The sequence below is a fragment of the Plasmodium knowlesi genome, assembly GCF_000006355.2.
Source record: "Plasmodium knowlesi strain H genome assembly, chromosome: 14".
Classification (NCBI taxonomy): domain Eukaryota; phylum Apicomplexa; class Aconoidasida; order Haemosporida; family Plasmodiidae; genus Plasmodium; species Plasmodium knowlesi.
Genome location: NC_011915.2, coordinates 2,680,554 through 2,699,738, shown reverse-complemented (window position 1 = coordinate 2,699,738; position 19,185 = coordinate 2,680,554). Strand labels below are relative to the sequence as shown.

The 19,185-nt window shown below is 41.1% G+C and overlaps 3 protein-coding genes across 3 annotated transcripts; all 3 read left to right on the top strand.

Moving 5' to 3' along the window:
- Positions 1 to 794: 794 nt before the first annotated feature.
- On the top strand, positions 795 to 6,692 carry PKNH_1460500 (RNA-binding protein, putative; the record flags this gene model as incomplete). The annotated part of the gene is made up of 1 exon (XM_002262449.1): positions 795 to 6,692. The coding sequence occupies one exon, from the start codon at positions 795 to 797 to the stop codon at positions 6,690 to 6,692; it is 5,898 nt and encodes a 1,965-aa protein (XP_002262485.1).
- A 1,576-nt stretch (positions 6,693 to 8,268) lies between these two features.
- Positions 8,269 to 9,921, top strand: PKNH_1460400 (uncharacterized protein; the record flags this gene model as incomplete). The annotated part of the gene is made up of 1 exon (XM_002262448.1): positions 8,269 to 9,921. The coding sequence occupies one exon, from the start codon at positions 8,269 to 8,271 to the stop codon at positions 9,919 to 9,921; it is 1,653 nt and encodes a 550-aa protein (XP_002262484.1).
- A 1,338-nt stretch (positions 9,922 to 11,259) lies between these two features.
- PKNH_1460300 (conserved Plasmodium protein, unknown function) lies at positions 11,260 to 18,203 on the top strand (the record flags this gene model as incomplete). The annotated part of the gene is made up of 3 exons (XM_002262447.1): positions 11,260 to 11,314; positions 11,555 to 11,657; positions 11,780 to 18,203. The coding sequence occupies 3 exons, from the start codon at positions 11,260 to 11,262 to the stop codon at positions 18,201 to 18,203; spliced, it is 6,582 nt and encodes a 2,193-aa protein (XP_002262483.1).
- Between the last annotated feature and the right edge of the window lie 982 nt (positions 18,204 to 19,185).

The following is a 19,185-nucleotide window of genomic DNA, read 5'->3' as shown; positions in this document are numbered from 1 at the left end:
TTTTACCCTTGTCATGCAATAATTTTCAGGGTAGCGTCTCTTACGTGTATTTATGCATAATCATGAATTTGTGCTTTAAAAATACACGAAAAAAAAAAAAAAAATCTGTGTACAACTGTATGTACAACTGTGTACAGTTACGCATAGTGAAAAATATAAACGTGTAGGTAACAGCCAAAGGACGGAGCTTCTAACATTTTACATAGCATCAAGTGTGTGTGTAAATTGAGTTGACCCCTTTAGCATTTTCTTTTTTATTCCATTTCGTTGAAACGAATTTTGTGCCTGGGGAGTGTGGAAAACCCCATATGGGATTTCGGTGATATACGCCTTCTATGGTACGCAGGACCCTAAGGGATTCGACCCTTTGTTCATAAATAAGACCCCTTTTCGAGGGTAGACATTTTTTCTGCTCATCCCCTGCCTCAGTTTTGTGTGCACAAATATATATGTACATGTCTGTGCCTGTTCATATGTTTTTCCTATGAAAACGTGGAGTAACTATCCTATGATATCGAGGAAATAATAGAGCGCGCGTCCATCATAGAGTAGTGTGATTTCCTTACTCCATGGAAGGGGGAGAAGCGTTCATTTGAACATACATGAGTATGTACACGAGATATGCCACCCCTGTAGGTGCACGCGCACATGTGTATATACATATTTTATACTGTTATAGTTTTTACAAGCTTGTGGATTCTTTCTATTCCAATTTCTGTACGATAATTTTCTTTCTTCTTTTTTTTTTTTTCTTTTTTTTCATCAACTTTGATCAAACGAAATAAGCCCCCAAAATGAATAAAATTACGGTGGCTAATCGATTTCACGACCACATGTACAATTACCTGAAGAATCAGCCAATGAGAAAGGAAGAATTCACCTACTATGATGGGAAGCAGATGGATATCAATTCTATGAGTGAAGACGCATCTATCTTCAGCGGGACTAGTCTAGGCGAGGAGAAAATGAATAGTACGAACACACAACAGAGTGAAATGAACAAAAGAAGCGCAGACCAGAATGAAAACACAAACCATATTGTGAATGCCGCTTTGGACAGAAGCAGAAAGAATCGTAGTAATAATAATGGTATGAATAAATGTATCCACAACAATAACGATAACCCCGCATACAACAATGACACTTCAAGTATCTCCTCCAAGAGCAGTTTTGTGGAACAGAAAAAAGGGAGCGCATTTTCTGGAACCAGAAAGAAGAATAATCAGGTTAGCAGTTCTATTTGCGGTGCCTTTGCAACTAAAGTGGTCAACGGGACGGAGTTGGAAATTCCCAGTAAAGGAAACAATAAATGTAACACCATCGTGAGGGGTGTAGGCACTGATAATGCTGATACGGATATTGTGGTTGATGGGACAATGGCGTCTGTGATTTCCTGTCATAACCGTAGGACAGGGGATATACGAAACGGTAAATTAGTCCCTAACTTTGGAGGAAGGATATATGGTGAAGTGAATGTAGACGAGGATATCAACTACCATCCAATACGCTACGAGAGAACGGATGGACACGTGGACATGGAAGAGAAAAAGAAGGCACAGGTACTGAATGAAGGAGCCTTTGAACAAATTGGGACTAACTTACTAGGAAAGGAAAATACCAGTTTTGAAGATCCCTTTGCCAATAATTTCAGCGGAAATCAACATGGCTTTAGTAACAAGATTGATCTAAGCAACATAAGCCTACTTGTGAACCACACGAATGGTGCATTTGAAAGGTCGGAGGAAGCTCTTATAGCATTTGATAAGTGTGCCAATCGGGAGAGGTATGTAAATAGCGAAGATGACGATGAATCGAGGGGAGATGTGGTGAAAAAAGGAGAACTTGGTAATATGCCCAGTGGCAGTTTTTCCACATATTACAAGAGTGACAGTGTCGAGGAGGGAACCACGTCGAGCGATGTGAAGGAAGTGTCTCCTGTCGTCAGCGTCGTGTATGACTGTGGAAATTCGTGTGGAAATCCCTGTGTAGCAGAAAAGTGCGGCAAGAAGCAATGGAAGAGGGGAAGTGGGAAGAGGGACCCACCATCTAGCGATAATAAGGGGAAAACCTCAATCGACTGCGGCGATAGGAGCAGCGAAGAGCCTGTGGGGAGTAACAACGATGGCATCGGCAAGGAAGGCAAGGTAAGTGGTAATAACGTCCATCGAAGCGGTAGTGTAGGAAACCATAACAAAAAAGGCAACAGGGGCAACAAGAACAAGCACCAGAACAGGAAAAATAACAAAAGAAAGAACATCGCCAATAAGGCAGAGAGGGGGACCAAAGATGTGCACGCTGAGGTTGGGGGAGATGGCAATGCCACTAACGATACTAACGATATTAACGATACTAACGACACTAACGACACTAATGACATTAATGATGCTGATGATTTTAATGACATTAGCGAGGAAAACAACCTTAACGGCGAATGCACCAAAAAAAACACCAAAACGACAAATGGTGCAAACAGCAGGTCTCAGAAGAACGGAGTGGAGGTAAACCAAAAGAGCTACCCCCCGCAGAACGACAGGAACAACGCCGCTCAAACTCCCAATGGGGTAGATGACCTAGTAAACTTAGCTACGGTGCAAAATTGTGCCAACAGTAGGGGCAGCCCTGTAGATAGTTCCAACGCAAGCACGATGAAGAGCGCGGGAGAAGATGTAGACTTGCTTTTTTTTCGCGAAAACGATAATCCCTTGGAGGAACATTATATGGTGTTGCAAGAAGATGATTATGGAGTTAACAAGATGAAGGAAAGGGCCGAAAAAAAGGACACTGTCCGGGAAAAGGGCAGCGCCGGTTTTAATAACACTTTCAACATATTAAGGAATAATCTGTATCACATCTTTAGCGATTCGTGTGATGAGCAATGGAACGATGAGTGTCTCTTGGAGAGCTTAGACGAAGACGCGGACAGAAGTAGGAACGGGGGTACCGAAAGCGTTAGTTTCGTGGACAATCCTAGGGGTGATCTGCATAGGAGCGACATGCATAGGATCGATATGTATAGGCTCGACATGCAGAGGGATCCTATGCAGAGCACGGTAGGACAGAAGGGATTGGCACAAAGCGGTTTTATGGAACGAGACTTGATGGAACGAGCATTGGTGGAACGCGGCTTCGCGCAACACGAATTGACGCAGCGCGGGTTGATTCAACGCGCCTTGATTAATCAATGGGGCGCGGAACAGCCCCCTTTGTATAAGGAGGATGCGGAGGCGGAGAAGGAGGACAAGTTAGGAATTAATGACCTTCGCGCTGACAGAAGCGCATTCAGGGGTCAGCACCCTTTAAGCGACGCGCAGTATAGCGGTTTACTACAGGCTCCATGCATGAGCGGTCTGATGGGCAATGTGCCCTACGCTCCTACTGTGAGGGGAATTGTACTCGACAATAAATACGGCCTGAGCGGCGTTGCCGGTGTCAGCAGTATTGGTAACGTTGGCGGTAGTGTGGTGAACAATCCAAGTGGGCACGTCACGAATGGTGCGCACCAATCCACCTTCGTGCTGAACAACCAGAAGAGAACCAATTTCAGTGGAGCAGCGGGGAAGCTTTGTGGAATGGAAACGCACCAGAGCAATTTCAGTGGAAACGCTATTAACGGAAAAGAAAATGGAAATACACATAAGTCCAAAAAAACAGGAAATGAAAACATGATTATTGAGAGACCTGTAACATTAAACAACTCTCAAATGTTAGAGGCATTTATGCAAGGAAGGTTATGCCTAAGTTGCGATTCGCTTGATCACCCCATGCCATTGTGTCCGAACAATTCCTTTGTTTGTCCGAACTGCCATAATATTTCCCATAGAGGAAACGATTGTCCAATGAAGTGCCGTTTTTGCCTCAAATACCATGTGGGTGTATCCATCATGGACTGCTTAAAGAAGGCAAGAATACAGAGTGAGAAGAATTTTCCAAATGAAGAAAAGAACGAAACGAACAAAGTAGGAAAGAATACTAAAAGCCAGGACGATAGGGTTAGTGTAGGACCAAGATTTGATATAACTACAAGGCCTGATAATTCCTATGGAAGGAGTGTATATGTATCTAATTTGAGCGAAGACATAACGAACGTACAATTAAGGGATGCCATTAACAACCACTTAGATAATGGCTATGTAGTAAATATAGACAGACAGGATGGATACGCATTTGTCGAATTATCTAACTTGAACTCTACATTCCAGCTGGTACAGAAATCCATTAACATAAATTTTAGAAAGTTAAAAATTCAGTTTAAAAAAACGGGGCAATTTTTGATACCGGACAATTTGTCCTTAAGCGCGAATAATTTGGCTACCTTTGGTTTGCACCGAGGTGCAGTAGGGGGAGCTACCCTTGTGCAGACTAGTCTGGGAAAGAACGCCACCACAGCTGTATGTAGGAAGAACCCATCGAATGGTGCCAGTAGCAATGCGTTAAGCACCGGAAGCGCTGCCACCAGTGGGAACGGTGTGGAGCTTTGTACCAAATTGAGACTGGGCGGAACTAAGGGAGGAAGTAACAACACCGCAAACGGAGCCACCTTACCGGGAGGGACCGACGGTAAGGGCAAATATGCGTGCAAATTGATCAGCGCAAAGCATCCCAAGGATCAGCAGCAGAAGAAGCAGCACGGGCAACTGTCCCAACCAACGCAACTAGCACAGGTAGCGAAATTGACTCAAGCGACGCAACTAATGCAACTGGCACAGGCCACACAGTCGGTGCAATCTGTGGAGGAAAGGAAAAACAGGCAAAAGGATAACCTCAAGCAGGGAAGAGCCATTCCCACGGACGGGGTTGCTGTCGTGGACAATAATCCGAGGGCTAAAGCTGCCATACTGATCCAAAAGAAAAACAAATTGGTAGGTGAGAAGAACCAGGAGAAGGGGAGAAGAGGAAGACTATCCGATGGAACTGTTTCCGTAGTGAGCAACGGAGATGGAAGTTACGGTGCAGTCGACATGGGGTCCATGTTTCATGGGTTCAAGAATCCTTACAATGTAGAGATTCCGAACGGACAAATCCTGAATTTGCAAAACGATTATTTGCTAGCACAGCACCTCGATGGTGCCAAGATCGGAACAGTATCAGAAGGATTGACGCGAAGCTACTATGACTTTATGTGCACCAATGGCCTTTCTTTGAAGAGTGGCAACGTGAGAAAAACTATAGATGTAAATAATGTACCTCTTCACCTTCCATCTCTGTATAGCAGTGGTACTGGTAACTGTGCAAATGATCTATTCACTAATGAGGTGGCTAAAGTTGGTTTTAATTATGAAGGAAGTAATATACCCCTGAAAATGGCAAACGATATGAATGAGAAGAATGAGCTACATAAAAGCATGACGACAGAGACGAGCAAAACAACAGCCACCACCACAACCGCGTCGGATAATATGTTGAACACGCAGCTCTTCAATGGTGTCTCCCCCCTGAGGAGAAGTTTGAACAAATCTGATGATATGATGAAGGAAACCCATCTGCCTCCGGTGATGCATATCAGCGGGGCTCCCAGCATGAACGGAAAATTGACAAGGTGTTTGAATCCTCACCTAGAGGATGGAATGTTCGCGAGTGGAAGCATGTCCCTCAGCAGGGTGGGAGAAAGGGATAGAGCAAACGCGCAGTTTGGGGGCAAGTTTAGTAACCAATATGGCGGTATCTACCTAGACCCTTGCGATCGCTTCACCTCTGATAGACATAATGACAGCCATTACCACACCAGGAGCGGCAACATCGGCAACGGCAATAATAACAGTAGTAACAACATCAGCGGTAACCGCAACGGTAACGTGTCGGAGGCCGAGGCGGAGGGCCGACCCAACATAGACCTAAAGTCAATCGTTGATAACGCCATCGAAGTCAACCACGACACGATGAATTATGACCAGCTCAGTTTTTCCAACGCTCTGGGGGAGGGTCTCCTCCACGATGAACTTTATGGCTCATCTACTAATGCTCCCGTTGCATACACCCTTGGTGAGTGCGACATCTCTGACCCATACCACTCCAATGAAAATAACACGGAGCAGAATAAAACGTACAGTAATAAACAGGGCATAGATGGGCCCTCCTTAAATTTTGAAGTAAGCATGAACGGAAACAACATATGGAAGGACAAAAACGATGACAATAGTGGCAGTGGGCATACCGCTCATTTGGAAAATTCGTACAATAAAATTTGCGACGATATGTTTTTTGGGAATCAAGATATCTACGATGTATTTTCTCGGTTCAATGGGATAAAGTTGGATAAGGACAGTGGAGACAGCGCCATGTGTACCGGAGCGATTAACGGTAGGGTTAGCCACCCTTTTCCCATGGGAAGTAATCAGCACAACGACCGCTCCAATGGGAATCCCAGCTGTGGTCAGAACGTCGTGAACCAGGTGCCACCATCGGCAAAAGAGGAAAAGGATGAGGAGAACAAAATCAAGTTCGACGAAGCGGACAACAGTGTCAAGTTCGTAAACCTCAGCTCCGACATGTTCCAACAATTGAGCGACCTTTCCACCAAGGAAGACGTAGACCTTATGGGCAACTCCTACGTTAACAACATCAAGTACAAGGAGCTGGATGCCATTGAGAAAGATTTAGAGAAGCATATCAAGGCTTTGTGGAACCTCCGCAAGATAAAGTTGGTGAAGTCGCACGATCTTCCGCACCACATTTCGCAGAACGAATTTGTGTAGGCCATGCAGGAAGTGCATGCATCCTTTGGCACTGTTCTCCTACCTGTTAAGTGTAATCCCATGGCGTTAACATCTCATTAAAACTTAGAAGCCTATGGTATGTAGTATATTTTACATACGTTTGTGTCTAACGTGGGGCCATGCCTATCCCCTTACGCTATCAGTAACGCACATATTCGCGTACGTTTCTCATATGTACACAGCTTGCGGTGCCGAAAGCACCGTGCTAAAATGATAACTCCTCGAGCTTTACCCATTTGGAGTTTCTTTTTTCCCGCACGCATTACTGCGCCGACGTGTAGTCTACAATTTTGGATCATCATATTACCATTATTCGTTGAAATTATTTTTGTATTTTTTTATTTTTTTTTTTTTTATTTATTTTTATTTTTTTTTTTTTATTTTTTCTTTGGAAATTGGAACAGTGGAAGACTTGGCCTGTTTAGCCACTTTTTTATGTTGTGTAAAATACGCATGTCAATTTATATACAATATTTTATAAAGCGTTCACATTTTCTCGTGGACGTAGAAAAAGGACCTATTTAGTGAACGGGTTAATCGGTGTGTGTGTGTGTGTATGTGCGGGGGGGACATCTCCTATAAATAAGAGGAAGCTTCTTCATAAGGGGGTGTCCTTTTCTACGCCGAGAATTAGGGCTGAACGTATTTTCCGAACTTATCGGTTTACCAGAATTCTCCAAAATAGTTCGTACCTTTTGCAGTTTGAGAAGGGGCGTATTGCGCCTATGTGTTGCAGTTCCTATTTGGGTAATTCCATTTGTTATTTTTCTTTTTCGTGCCAAAACACAAAGGTTTTATTTATTCAGTTACGGGATGCACATCTGTATTGGAAAGTGTTACACATGTCACAATAATTAATGCATGCACGTTTCAGGGGCATATGCCAACCAACGGGTGCTACATTGCATCACGGTGTGAAACGATCTTCTTAGGTAACGTCCCAAATTTGCGATGTTGCTGCTTGGGTATGGGGGTAAATAATACTTCTGTGCGGTGTATGCTCAGCTGCTATTTTTTTTTTTTTTTTTTTTTTTTTTTTTTTTTGCTTTATCCCTTTAAGGGTGGTACACTCGCGTAGGAATTTACGTCATTTTAGCGAGTACACCTCATTTGGCGGGTTACTACTCGAATGGGGGAGTTTATTAATTACGCAGCTGGGACTTTTCCTGGTGTTGGCATATAGGTACACTTTGGGCTGTTTTCACGGTGCGCATTTTTTCTGATAATCGGGTAGGGTACAAGTGGTGTGCCCTAGGAAAAAGCCATTTGATGTTTAACCCTTTGAGGAGGTAAAAAGTTCGGACGAGGCAGCGACAGGAATGATGATTGAGCAACTCACGGCCTGTTAAAAAGCACGACGTTAATTTGGTAGTTGACGCTCATTTGCTGATCCAATTTGTAGGATCATTCCACACACTCTGCTCTACATTTCAGCCCAGCGGAGGAACACCAGCCGAGGTGTCACTAGGGGGAAGAGAGAGCGCTATGTAGTTGGTGCATAATTCTGAGATATGTTTTTTTTTTTTTTTTTCCTCCACCGTAGTAACGCGCCAAGATGAGTCTAGCGCGAGGCACCAGATGGGTGGTGAACTTCACCAAGGGCAAGCAAACCCGATTCAGCACATTCCGAGGGTGGAGGAAAAAAGACAAATATGACGACCTGGAGAATAAACACCTTTATTGGTCCATCAACAATATGAAAAAGGAATTTCTGGAAGGAGAAACTGGTGACAATTTTGTTCACTCCATCGAGAAGGACAAAATGGAAGAGCATATTTCAGACATAGTGGGGATTAACTCTTCCATCCCGGATAATAGGGCAATAAATGAAGGTATCGATAAATGTTTGCCAATGGGACGAGGCAAAGGGGAGTATATTCCAAACGATAAGTTGGAGAAAATAGGTCAGATTTTTAACCCATCTCTAAAAATGTTTGTAGATAAAGAGGAGGGGGAAGATGATTTGTCCGTCAGTTCTCTTTTGAGAGGCTCCAAAAGTGGGAAGGGACATTCCAGCGCTTCGGAATTTCTGACCAATTCTCCCCCAGAGGGATCAAAAAAGGATGCCACAAGTACGGCTCCAATGTCTGATGACTTTGAACCTAATTGGGGAAGAAACAATTTGGAGATTAAAAGACCTAACTGCGGAAGAGGAGGGAGAAATAAACAGAAGGATGAAGTGGTGAACAGAGCCAAGGAGACGATCAATGAAGAGCAATACAACTTCCCACGAAATGACCAAAATAAGGAGGACTCCATTTTCAACTATGAAAGCCTCAAGGGGAAGGGACTGTACCAAGACTTAACACATGATGAATATCAACGCATGAATGACTTGTATATTAAAAAGTGCGACGTGGACAGAAAAATCAGGTGGTTCAAAATGAGTAGCATCCTTAACCCCATTAAAGAAGCAAAGAGCATTGTAAATGCCCAACGGCTAAGTGAGGACGAAAAGGGAAGGAAAAGGAAGAAGAATGGGGAGGAAGGGGATGACAGTATAAATGCGGAAGAGTCAATTACCCAACTGGGAAATACAAAAGGGATGGAGGAATTTCCCATAGAAGAAGACATCAAACCGTATTATCAAGAGGAAGGAAACTTCTCTCAGAAAATAAAAAGAATATGTGAGCAAAACCAGTATGATGAAATCGTGTCGAGAATTCGCATGAAAATCAGAAAAGAAAAAATGGAAAATTCAAAAATAATGAAAGAAAAAATACCAAATGTAGCTAGACATATCTTAGATCCGATAAAATATCATGTAAATAGAAGAAGAGTACGTACAGAAAAACTTCTACACACTCATTTAGAGCAGTTACTCAATTGTAACAATGCGTATTTCCGCTTTTATTTACTAAACGGCTTGTCCATTTCTATTCACCACTTAGAAATGAAGTCGACAAGATCTTTATGTAAAATTGTGTATACGTTATTAAATAAAAATATCCATCACGACATGATCAAAGATAAGCTAGACAAAGTGGCTTTCATTTTGAGGAAGTTACTAGCGAGAAAACTTCAACTGGGATATACTCCGCCCTTGAAATTTGTTCCTTTACAAGAGGAACACGAAAAGAAGCTGAAGAATTTGCACTACTATAAACTGTATGCAAAATATAATTACCCCGCTCTGGAGACTTCGAATGCACGCGAGAGTGGCGCAAAGTTGATGGATTTTTATGGTAAAGATTTGGCCGGCTTCTGAAGCCCCTTTAAGTTAGGTATACGTTCCCCCAGTTTGATGAGGCGGTGTCAAATGCTATGCCGTCTCTGTAAAAATGGGCACACTTAGCCTCTTCTGCTGCAGAGATGGATATCCCTTTTGGTTATATATATATATTTTTTTTTGGGGGGGGAGACGGAATTGGTCGACAGAGTAAAACTTGGGGAGAAGCCCCTCTTTATGCGTGAGAAGAACACCTTTGTGTGCATACCACAGAGCTGTAAACCCACGTGAACATTCGGAGGGCATTTTTGTTTTCCCTCTCAAGACATGTGGTCATGCGCGGGGCAGACCTCACCCCCGGGCTGCATTATCTAGGTGCGTGCTAATTTTGCGCGAGCCACTGTTACAAGTGAAAAAAAAAAGAAACAAACAAAAAAACAAAAAAAAAAGAAAAAAAAAAAATACACATAAAGGTAGATATATAAATTCATATATGCATATGTGCCGCATATATTTTGGGAACGTTCCCTCACTCGGAGGTCCCATTTGCATATCGTATATACACGTATGTGCTTGTTACCCGTGTGCACATATACTCTGGCGCGCCTTTCCGCTCTCGCGAGAAGTTTTTTTTATTTTTCATTTGCCCGTGAGCACATCAAATAATAACGTGAAAATAGCCGGGGGGAGGAGGAGGAAATCTGGACGATAGTACCTTTCACGCAATGAAGAAACTGCACTTAAACCGATCGCCACAACGATAAGCAGAAAAAATAAAAGGGTAAAATAAAAAAATCATCATAACGTGCTGTACCTTTCGTCCACATGCGTATCTTATTTATTTATTTTTATTTATTTTTTTTTTTAACTAGGCACTCTCATCACGCGTGCCCTGTCAATGGATTTGTCAAATTTGTTTTCCCCATTTTGGGAGAGACTTTCCTCGTATATATTTTCATGATGCCTCCTTACCCTTTTGCGGAGAATGCGCAGAGGGAGAGCGTCGCAAGCACATTAGCCACGTTTTCTGTGCTTCCCACATTTTGACAACACATGGCTTGTTATTTTCACATGCTCATAAGTACATAACATGTATATATATATATACAAACAATTATTGTGTCCACGTGCAATGCCATATGTACAGACCATCCTCCTCAGTGCAGAGCGTGAAGCATTTTAGGGAGAAACTTCTCATCCCGTGCTGATGCATCGCTCTGCTTGCCTGCATATAAAAACAGCCATGTTTTCCCCGCGCTTGAAATAATTTGGAAAAAAAAAAAGTCAAGGGGACATATTTTAAAGAATATATTTCCTTTCCCCTTTTCTGGCGGATGCGCAAAAAGAGGGGAATTTTTGCTTAGTGAAGATTCCAAAATGGAGAAAGGAAAACTTTTGAACATTTTGGAAAGGGAACTGAAGGAATATGGAGGTAGGAAAATGAACTAAGAATTTCTCCTGGGGAAATGGGACCCCTCAGGGTTTTGCTGACTTTCCCTGTGAGAAGGGCAACCCATCCTTTGGGTGTATCCAACGGAGTTTTTTTCTACCCAGTTTTTGCATTTTTGTTTGTATAACTGGCACATGCGCACCAGATCTGTGCAACCAACCACGCATGGGAGAGTGCACACCCTTTACGTGTACCTTCCCTTTCCCCACCCGAACCCTTTAGATGAAGAGATGCTGGTGTTATACCACCAGTTTTACAAGTCCGCGGAGGCGAACGAAAGGGACATTGCGGAAAAAGTATTCAGAGAGTTGATTCACCAGATGAAGTAAGCTATAATAGGAACAGTGCTACAATAAGTGCTACTCTATGTGTGAAGATATATGCGCCGAAAGGTGAAGCATCGATGTGATATACTTATCACTTTCTTTTCCACCTTCACCCTTGTAGGAACTTCTTCGTCATTTACGATAAAAGGAGCAAGGGAGACCTCATCGAGAAGGTGAAAAACTCTTTCAAGGAGGAGAGCAACGAAGTGAATATAATAGATGTGCAGAGGGCGGACGGCGGCGATAAGGATGGCTCGGGGGAGATCTATACAAATCAAGCCAGTCACACGGACGGAGCCAGTCACACAGATGAAGCTAGCCGCACAGATGAAGCTAGCCACGCAGATGAAGTAAGTCATACGAACGAAGGCAATTACACAAATGAGGACAACCACACAAATGAGGACAACCACACAAATGAGGACAACCACACAAACGATGACAACCACACAAACGATAGCACCATGGACGAGAGTGACGACCAGGGAGAGAAGAACCACAACAGGAAGAAAGAACCCACAGAGGAAACCCTTCCCAAATTCAGAAGCCACTACTCCTTTCTAAATTCTAATATGTTTGAAAATGTAAACATGGACGAACAAGAGTGTGAAGTAGACATTTATGATTTGTACAAAATGGGCATGAAAATAATAGCACAGGAAGAAGAGGAGAAAATAAATGAACACGATTTTTATGACACGTTCCAATATTTCCTGAACTTATTATGTCTGTTATATTTTTTAAAAAATATTTACTTCGATTTGAACTACAAGACGAATGAGAATTCATACTCATTTTTATTCAAAGGGTTTGAAGAGAGGAAAAACAAAGTGATAAACTATTTTTCTTTTTTAAAAAAAATACGACTAGATAAATTATTGGACAATGAAGTGGTGAAAATATTTTGTAACTTCTTTCAGTACACTTATATTAATGACTATCTAATCAGAAATATTTTTGACACATCAATGAATACTTTCCTCTTCACCGCTGTGGTGAATTTTAGGAATAAGTATGTAGTACATGATGAGGAAGGCACAAGGAGAAACCTTCCTCTGGGGAAGGAGGACGTCAATATACAAATCCATTTAAGTAAAGGTGGAGTCATATCTTCAGACGAACTACCAGTGAATGTTAGCGGGGTGAACAACACCTCGATCGGAGAAAATTCCACTGCAGATTTATCGGCAATAAATGTGAATATATCGAATAGTGAGAATAACCCATTTGAAGAAAGTGCTGATCAGAGCGATAGGAACAATGCTATTCCAGTAGGAATAACCCCAATGGAAGGAAAAATAAAAGAAGAATACAACATGAAGGAATTGAAACAAAACAATTATTACACAAATGAAGATACGACAAACAAAAGGAATCAGGAAGATTATTTAAACAAAGAATTAAACAATTTTTTTATATCAAATAATACCTTTCCCAAAGGAAGTAGAAATTCCTTTGTAGAAATTATTTACCAAAATGAAGTTCATCATGATATTTACGCAGACGAAACTATCAATGCTTTATTTTATTTTTTTAATAATCCATATTTAATTTTCTCCTTCCATAAAAATGTTCTATATTATATTGAAAAAAAAAGCAAAGACAAGGATTTTTTTCAACTACACAGAAATGCCCATGCCTTCATTAAATATCTCAATTATTCTGTAACCACTATGTCAAAAATCTTCCACATTTTTATCACTGCTGGATTGTTTTTTAATCATAACATTTTCGAACAAGAAAAAAATAAATATTTAAATTTTTGTAATTTACTCAATTTTGATAATGTTTCTTTAGACCAAGCGGATAATAATGAGGGTGAATGTTTTCGAGCCAAGTACAGTGGTACCATGAGGAGCTCTTCTAGCTGGGCTGATGACCGAGGGAGGAAGAAAAAAAGGAGAAGTTTCTCAGAAAGCAGTAACACTAATACACTTGCGGATAGCGGGTCTGATGTGGGATCCACGGAGAGGAGCGTCGGAAGAAAGTACAGAGGTAGGACCAGTTGCTCTTCTTCTGCCACCGCGGCAAGCGCAACTGACAGGACGGGCAATGTCAAAGTACAAGATTTTAACATTGTCAAATATTTGATGAAATACAGAAACGTAGTTGGAAACTTCTGTCAAGACGACTTCAACCGTAAGGATAGCTTCGAAAGTGACGGAGAGATGAAGGATGTAGTGGAGTCGACCACAAATCAGGAGGGGGCCAAGTGGGGCATGCGGTTCGACACAGACGGAAGAAAGGAAGGACGAGCACACCATAGGGGAAGCTACAGTGAAGACAGTCTCAGCGAAAGTGGAAGTGGGAGAAGTTCCTCCAATGGAGAGGAAAGCAGGTACCAGGAGAGCACGTACGAAGACAGCGATAATCTAAGCAATAGCGACAATGCCCACAGCGATTCTGGAAATCGTAGCAGCGAAGGAGGCGTTGACAGTCGGGGGAATCCCCCAATCAGCGATGAAGAACGTAGTGATAGTCAATACAGTGATGATCGTCCCAAACGGGAAAGGAAAAAAACAAAGTCTAAAGGATCATCAAACCGATTCATCACGAAGGACGGCATATATCAACACGAGTACACGAACAAAAATATATTTAACGATATTTTGAAGAAAGCAAAAAAAAAAAAGAAGTTCTACCAAGTTATAAGCAACATAAACAAGCTGAAAAATGCATTCGACGTTAACAAAATTAATAAGAACAAAATGATCAGTTTGGATTATGTAGAAAATGTCGATACCATATCGTACTTCATCAGTTTATACAACTCGGACAATATCTTTCAGTTCGATTATTATTTTTTAAAATTTATTACGGAGATAGCCACCACGTATAATAACTACATGAAGGCATATTTAATTCCTTCGCAGAGGAACGCAAGGTATAAGAAAGACGAGTTGGAGAAGATGGCAGATCAGATGGAATATTTCCTCAAGGAAATTACCAAATTGATATATGTCTACACGTGGTGTATTCTGCACATATTTGGGCATTCCTACTCATATGTGAAGTACGCAAAATATTTTTACCAGAAGAAGTCCTTCTTCGTTTTGGAAAACAAGAAACAATGGTTGTTTAAAAATTTCAGTTATTTTGCAGGCGAATCGGGAACCCCTTTCCACGACGGTCGTGACGCAGATAAAGGGGAAGATGGTGCTGCGAAGCATGACAGTTTGGGTAGCGGCATAAACATGGAAAGCTGCCCGAACGTGGAAAAGGGCCCCAATAGGGAAGTCCACATTAACCACTTCTTTACCCCGCACCACGTGGTTGAAAACCTCAAGTACAATTATGAGCTAAAGAAGAACATGAACCTATTTGACAATTTCAATTGCGCCGACCTGATACAGATTTACAAAAACTCCTACTTCCAGAACATTGTGGATAAGCTGCACCTAAATTTGAAGTTCATAGAGAACATTCACTTCACTCTGAACAACGCACTGAAAATAAAAAAAAAAAAAAAAAAATTCCTTCAGTATCTCTGTGTAAAGGATCAGAAGTTGGAAGACATATGTAATTCCATAGACAATTTAAAAAGAAATATAAGCAAGTATAAGAGGACCTTTCATTACTGCTTAAATTTTAATAACATAAAAAATGTCATCCTCCTTACTTTGGAAGAAATGAGCATGAATTCTGATAAACTCGAACTGAACAAAATGCTCAATGAATACCTTAACAAGTTAGAAAGTCGGGGACAGATAAAAAAAAGGCAAAAAAAAATTAACGTGAAAATTATTGACAATAACATCGTTCTTGACACGAATCCCAGGAGGAAAAGAAGAAGACACGATGAGGACAGAAGCTACAGAAAATATAGTTCAAATGATCATATGGATAAAAAGGCTGGAAAGAAAAAGGGGAAAAACTCCAGTGGTCGAAATAGCAGTCTTTCAAGTTCGTTTCTTCAAATTCCAAATGGAAGGAGCAGCAAGATGAAAGAAACGGCTATGAGTCCAAACGACACCCATATCGAAAGCAATACTGTTGTAAAGAAAGGGCGTAGGAAGGATAATAACGAATTAAACATTTTTACTGACAATGAGAGCTATTATCATGGAGGGGAACTGAATCAAAGTTGTACGAAGAGTGATTACAGCTCGAGACACGCAAATAATGATAGTCATCGCGGGGCGCATGGGTACAGGGCGCACAGACGTTCCGCAAAAGACGCCACGCACGAAAGGGGGAGCAGGAGTCCCTACTACGACAGCACCATAAGCACGAGTAGTAGCGGAAGTAACAGAAGAAGTGTAAAAAGCAAAAGTAGCGATAGCGGCAGTGGTAGCAGTGATAGTTGCTTGCGGAGTGGTCGCGCGAGGCGAGAGCAAAAGAACCTACACAGAAAAGTGACGCGGAGATCTGATAAGGGAATGACCGTGGGGGGAAAAAACAACTCAAATGAAGAGAACCAATCGGGTGAAAACATTCTGATGACGAACGAGTACAACACAGAAAGACTGGTTTTCTTTTTCAATTTGTTAAACGGAAATAACTTGTTCTACTACTTAGCACTTCACTATCTAGTAAAGAATGAAAAAATCATGGACATCCTGCATTTTTTCCCTCTGAAATATCTCCTGGATTTGCTTATCCTCTACGATTTGAAGGACTATATAAAGTTCAAAACGATTATCAGGGTATTTAGAATTATATATGAATTTAAAGATTTTTCTCCCACAATTGAAAACCATCTGTTTTTTAATCGAAAGAATTACCATCTGGAAAATGCGGATTTTATGAATTTCGATTTTGTGTGTAAATTTTTAACCATCAGTAAGAAGGACCTCATGGTAAAAAATCCAAGCGTTAATAATAAGACATACAAGGAGCATAGCTATGGTGGTATATTCCTACCGCCCAGTGTGATGAAGACAAATCGGAAGAAAAATTACTCCATAGAGGAAGGGAAATATTCCTTTTCCGATGGGGAGAGAACACAACAGAGAAGATCATCAGTTAGGAAAAGAGAAATACAAGGAACTGTTAGAGATAACCTTTTGCATTGTGTAAGAAACACTTTCTCCGTTCTTAGCCTGAGGAACACAGTTAGAAGCTTTCCAACATTGATGAAAAATTTATTAAACAGAATTTTAATAAGTCTAATAGGAAAATATAGCTACCTAAGCAATAACGAAAATGAAAAGGAACATAAAAGTATAACGTTTTATGCCCTCCGATTTATCTTCAACAATTTAAAGAATATAACACTTGGATATAGCAAATCGTCTTTCTTCAGTTATACCATAAATGACCCTACAGAACTTTATAACATGAGCATCCACAATTTTATCCTTTATCATATTTACGACTTGGCTGTACGAACGAAGGAGTTGACTATCAAAAGCTCCTGCTTCAAATTGTTGAAATATTTGTTAACAGAATATTATTACTACCCAGATGTTTTCAACGAAAAGGCACATGAATTAATCAATTCAGATATCAAACTTAATAATTTATTTGTAAAGAATGTCATTCTCGATTTTGTCTCCTTCAACATTATGATATGTCACTTACAGAAAGAACTAACATCAGATGTTAACGTTATGAACCATCTGGATCTTTTCAATTATTCCATTAAATCCATTGCCAACTATTTAATAGGGTATAAAAATAACTCCATTTTTTTTCTCATGGATAAGAAGATGGTGAAGTCCCTACTTATCAAGTTAACCTTTATGATGCCATTTATTTATAAGTTAAAAATTCCTGCATGTGTTGTTAGACTTTATATTAGAGTTATCAAATCTTTGGACAAAGATATTCTAGACATGATACACAATTCTAATAAGATAGAACTTATATACGATAGCTTGTTCTACATCATCATACGCCATTTTATTTACTTTTTTTTAAATATGAATATTGAATTAGATGAGGAGGCCTCCAACATTTTGCCTTCCACTTATAACAGCGGCTTTTCCAGGAATTCCTGGCACGGCGGTAGCCAGATTAAGGTAACCAACGAGGGGGAGCAGCCAAAGGATGGTCAACCAAGCGAAAAAAAAAGCGATGGTGGTGATTTTTTCGACAATTTGGATGAAGAAGATGAAGGTAAGGAACACGGGGAGAGAGCAGAGTCACCCCAGGGGAATAAGAGGTACCTCACCGTGGAGGACGCCTACGGTGAACAGGAGCAGGAGCAGGAACACTCTAGCGACAGCGACCATTCGAGCTCGGGGGCCTCTGGTGGAGCGGAAGGTAGCGCGAGCGGGAGCGCCACCGTCAGTGGTGATGGCAGTGGTAGTAACACTGATGGAAGTGTCCCGAGCGATAGCGATGGGGAGGACCGCGGAAAGGCTTTGCACTGCACCGTCGAAGGGATGGAAAACGTATCCAAAGCAAACAGCATGTCAGATGTCCAGTACCTCCGAAAAATCATAAGCGAAAACGGAAGCTTCAACTTGGAAAATAACTACTTTGTTAATTACTCCCTATACATCCTTCACAAGGAGCACTATTCTATATACGTTTTTTTTTCCTCCTTTTTTAAAAACGTGCTCAAGGAGTATAGGGAGATCTCGCGTGGGCACACATGAGCGACTGTCCGTGTAGGCAGACCCACGTGCTTTTATTCGTTCAGTCAAATGAAGCTGTCTGTCGGTGTGTGTTCCTCAAATGGCCATCACACGGGCATCCCAAAGGGGAGAAAAATAAAGCAAGGCAAAGTGGAAATAGAAAAAGAATAAGCATGTCAATATGAACAAAATTAAAGGGGAATACTATTCCTTTTTACGAAAATTCGATGAATTTTTTTTTTTTTTTTTTTTTTTTTTTACGTGACAAATGAATTTAATTTCTTTCTTTTTTTTTTTTTTTTTTTTCTGCTTGACAAACTTTCAATTCAATGTGCTGCAGCTTTTGCGGTGATCATTTATGAGTTGGCACGAAAATAGTAAATATGTGTTTTTCCCGAAATTGGGGTATTCAGAGCAAGGCTCTTGGGTATTATTTTATTTTATTTTTTTTTCCGGCCTATCATTATTTTCGCCGCGCAGAAGGCATATTATTCCTTGTGGGGGTATCAACTCATCCCAATACACCAATTTGTTCGCATTACATTTCGACCCCTAGGTTGTTGGAAAGGGTTCCTTTTACAATTTGCGCAATTTGCCTTGTTGAAGATGGAAATAGAGTTACGCTTTTAAAATGCGCAGTTGCAGGGAGGGAAACACCTCACAAAAGAGCTTTTAAAACGTAAAACTTGCTGCGAAGGGGTAGGCAAAACTTTGTCAATAAAGAAAGTACTATGCATCTGCATGAGTGTATGAATTTGCCTACGTATATACAAGCCTCATTATCCATTACTCTTTTTCATTTGCAACATTTGTGTGCGCCTTGGGCAGAGCTAAGATGGGAAATCCTTCCAAGGGCGTCCGTAGCCCACGCTCCTACAAAATCAGCCGCAAAGGCGCTCCTAAATAGAAGGCACAATTCGGGTTAAGCTGTATAAACTCCTCCTTAAAACGTCTGCACGCCTATGCAAGCAGTAGCAAGTGGCACCTAGGAGCGAACCATTAC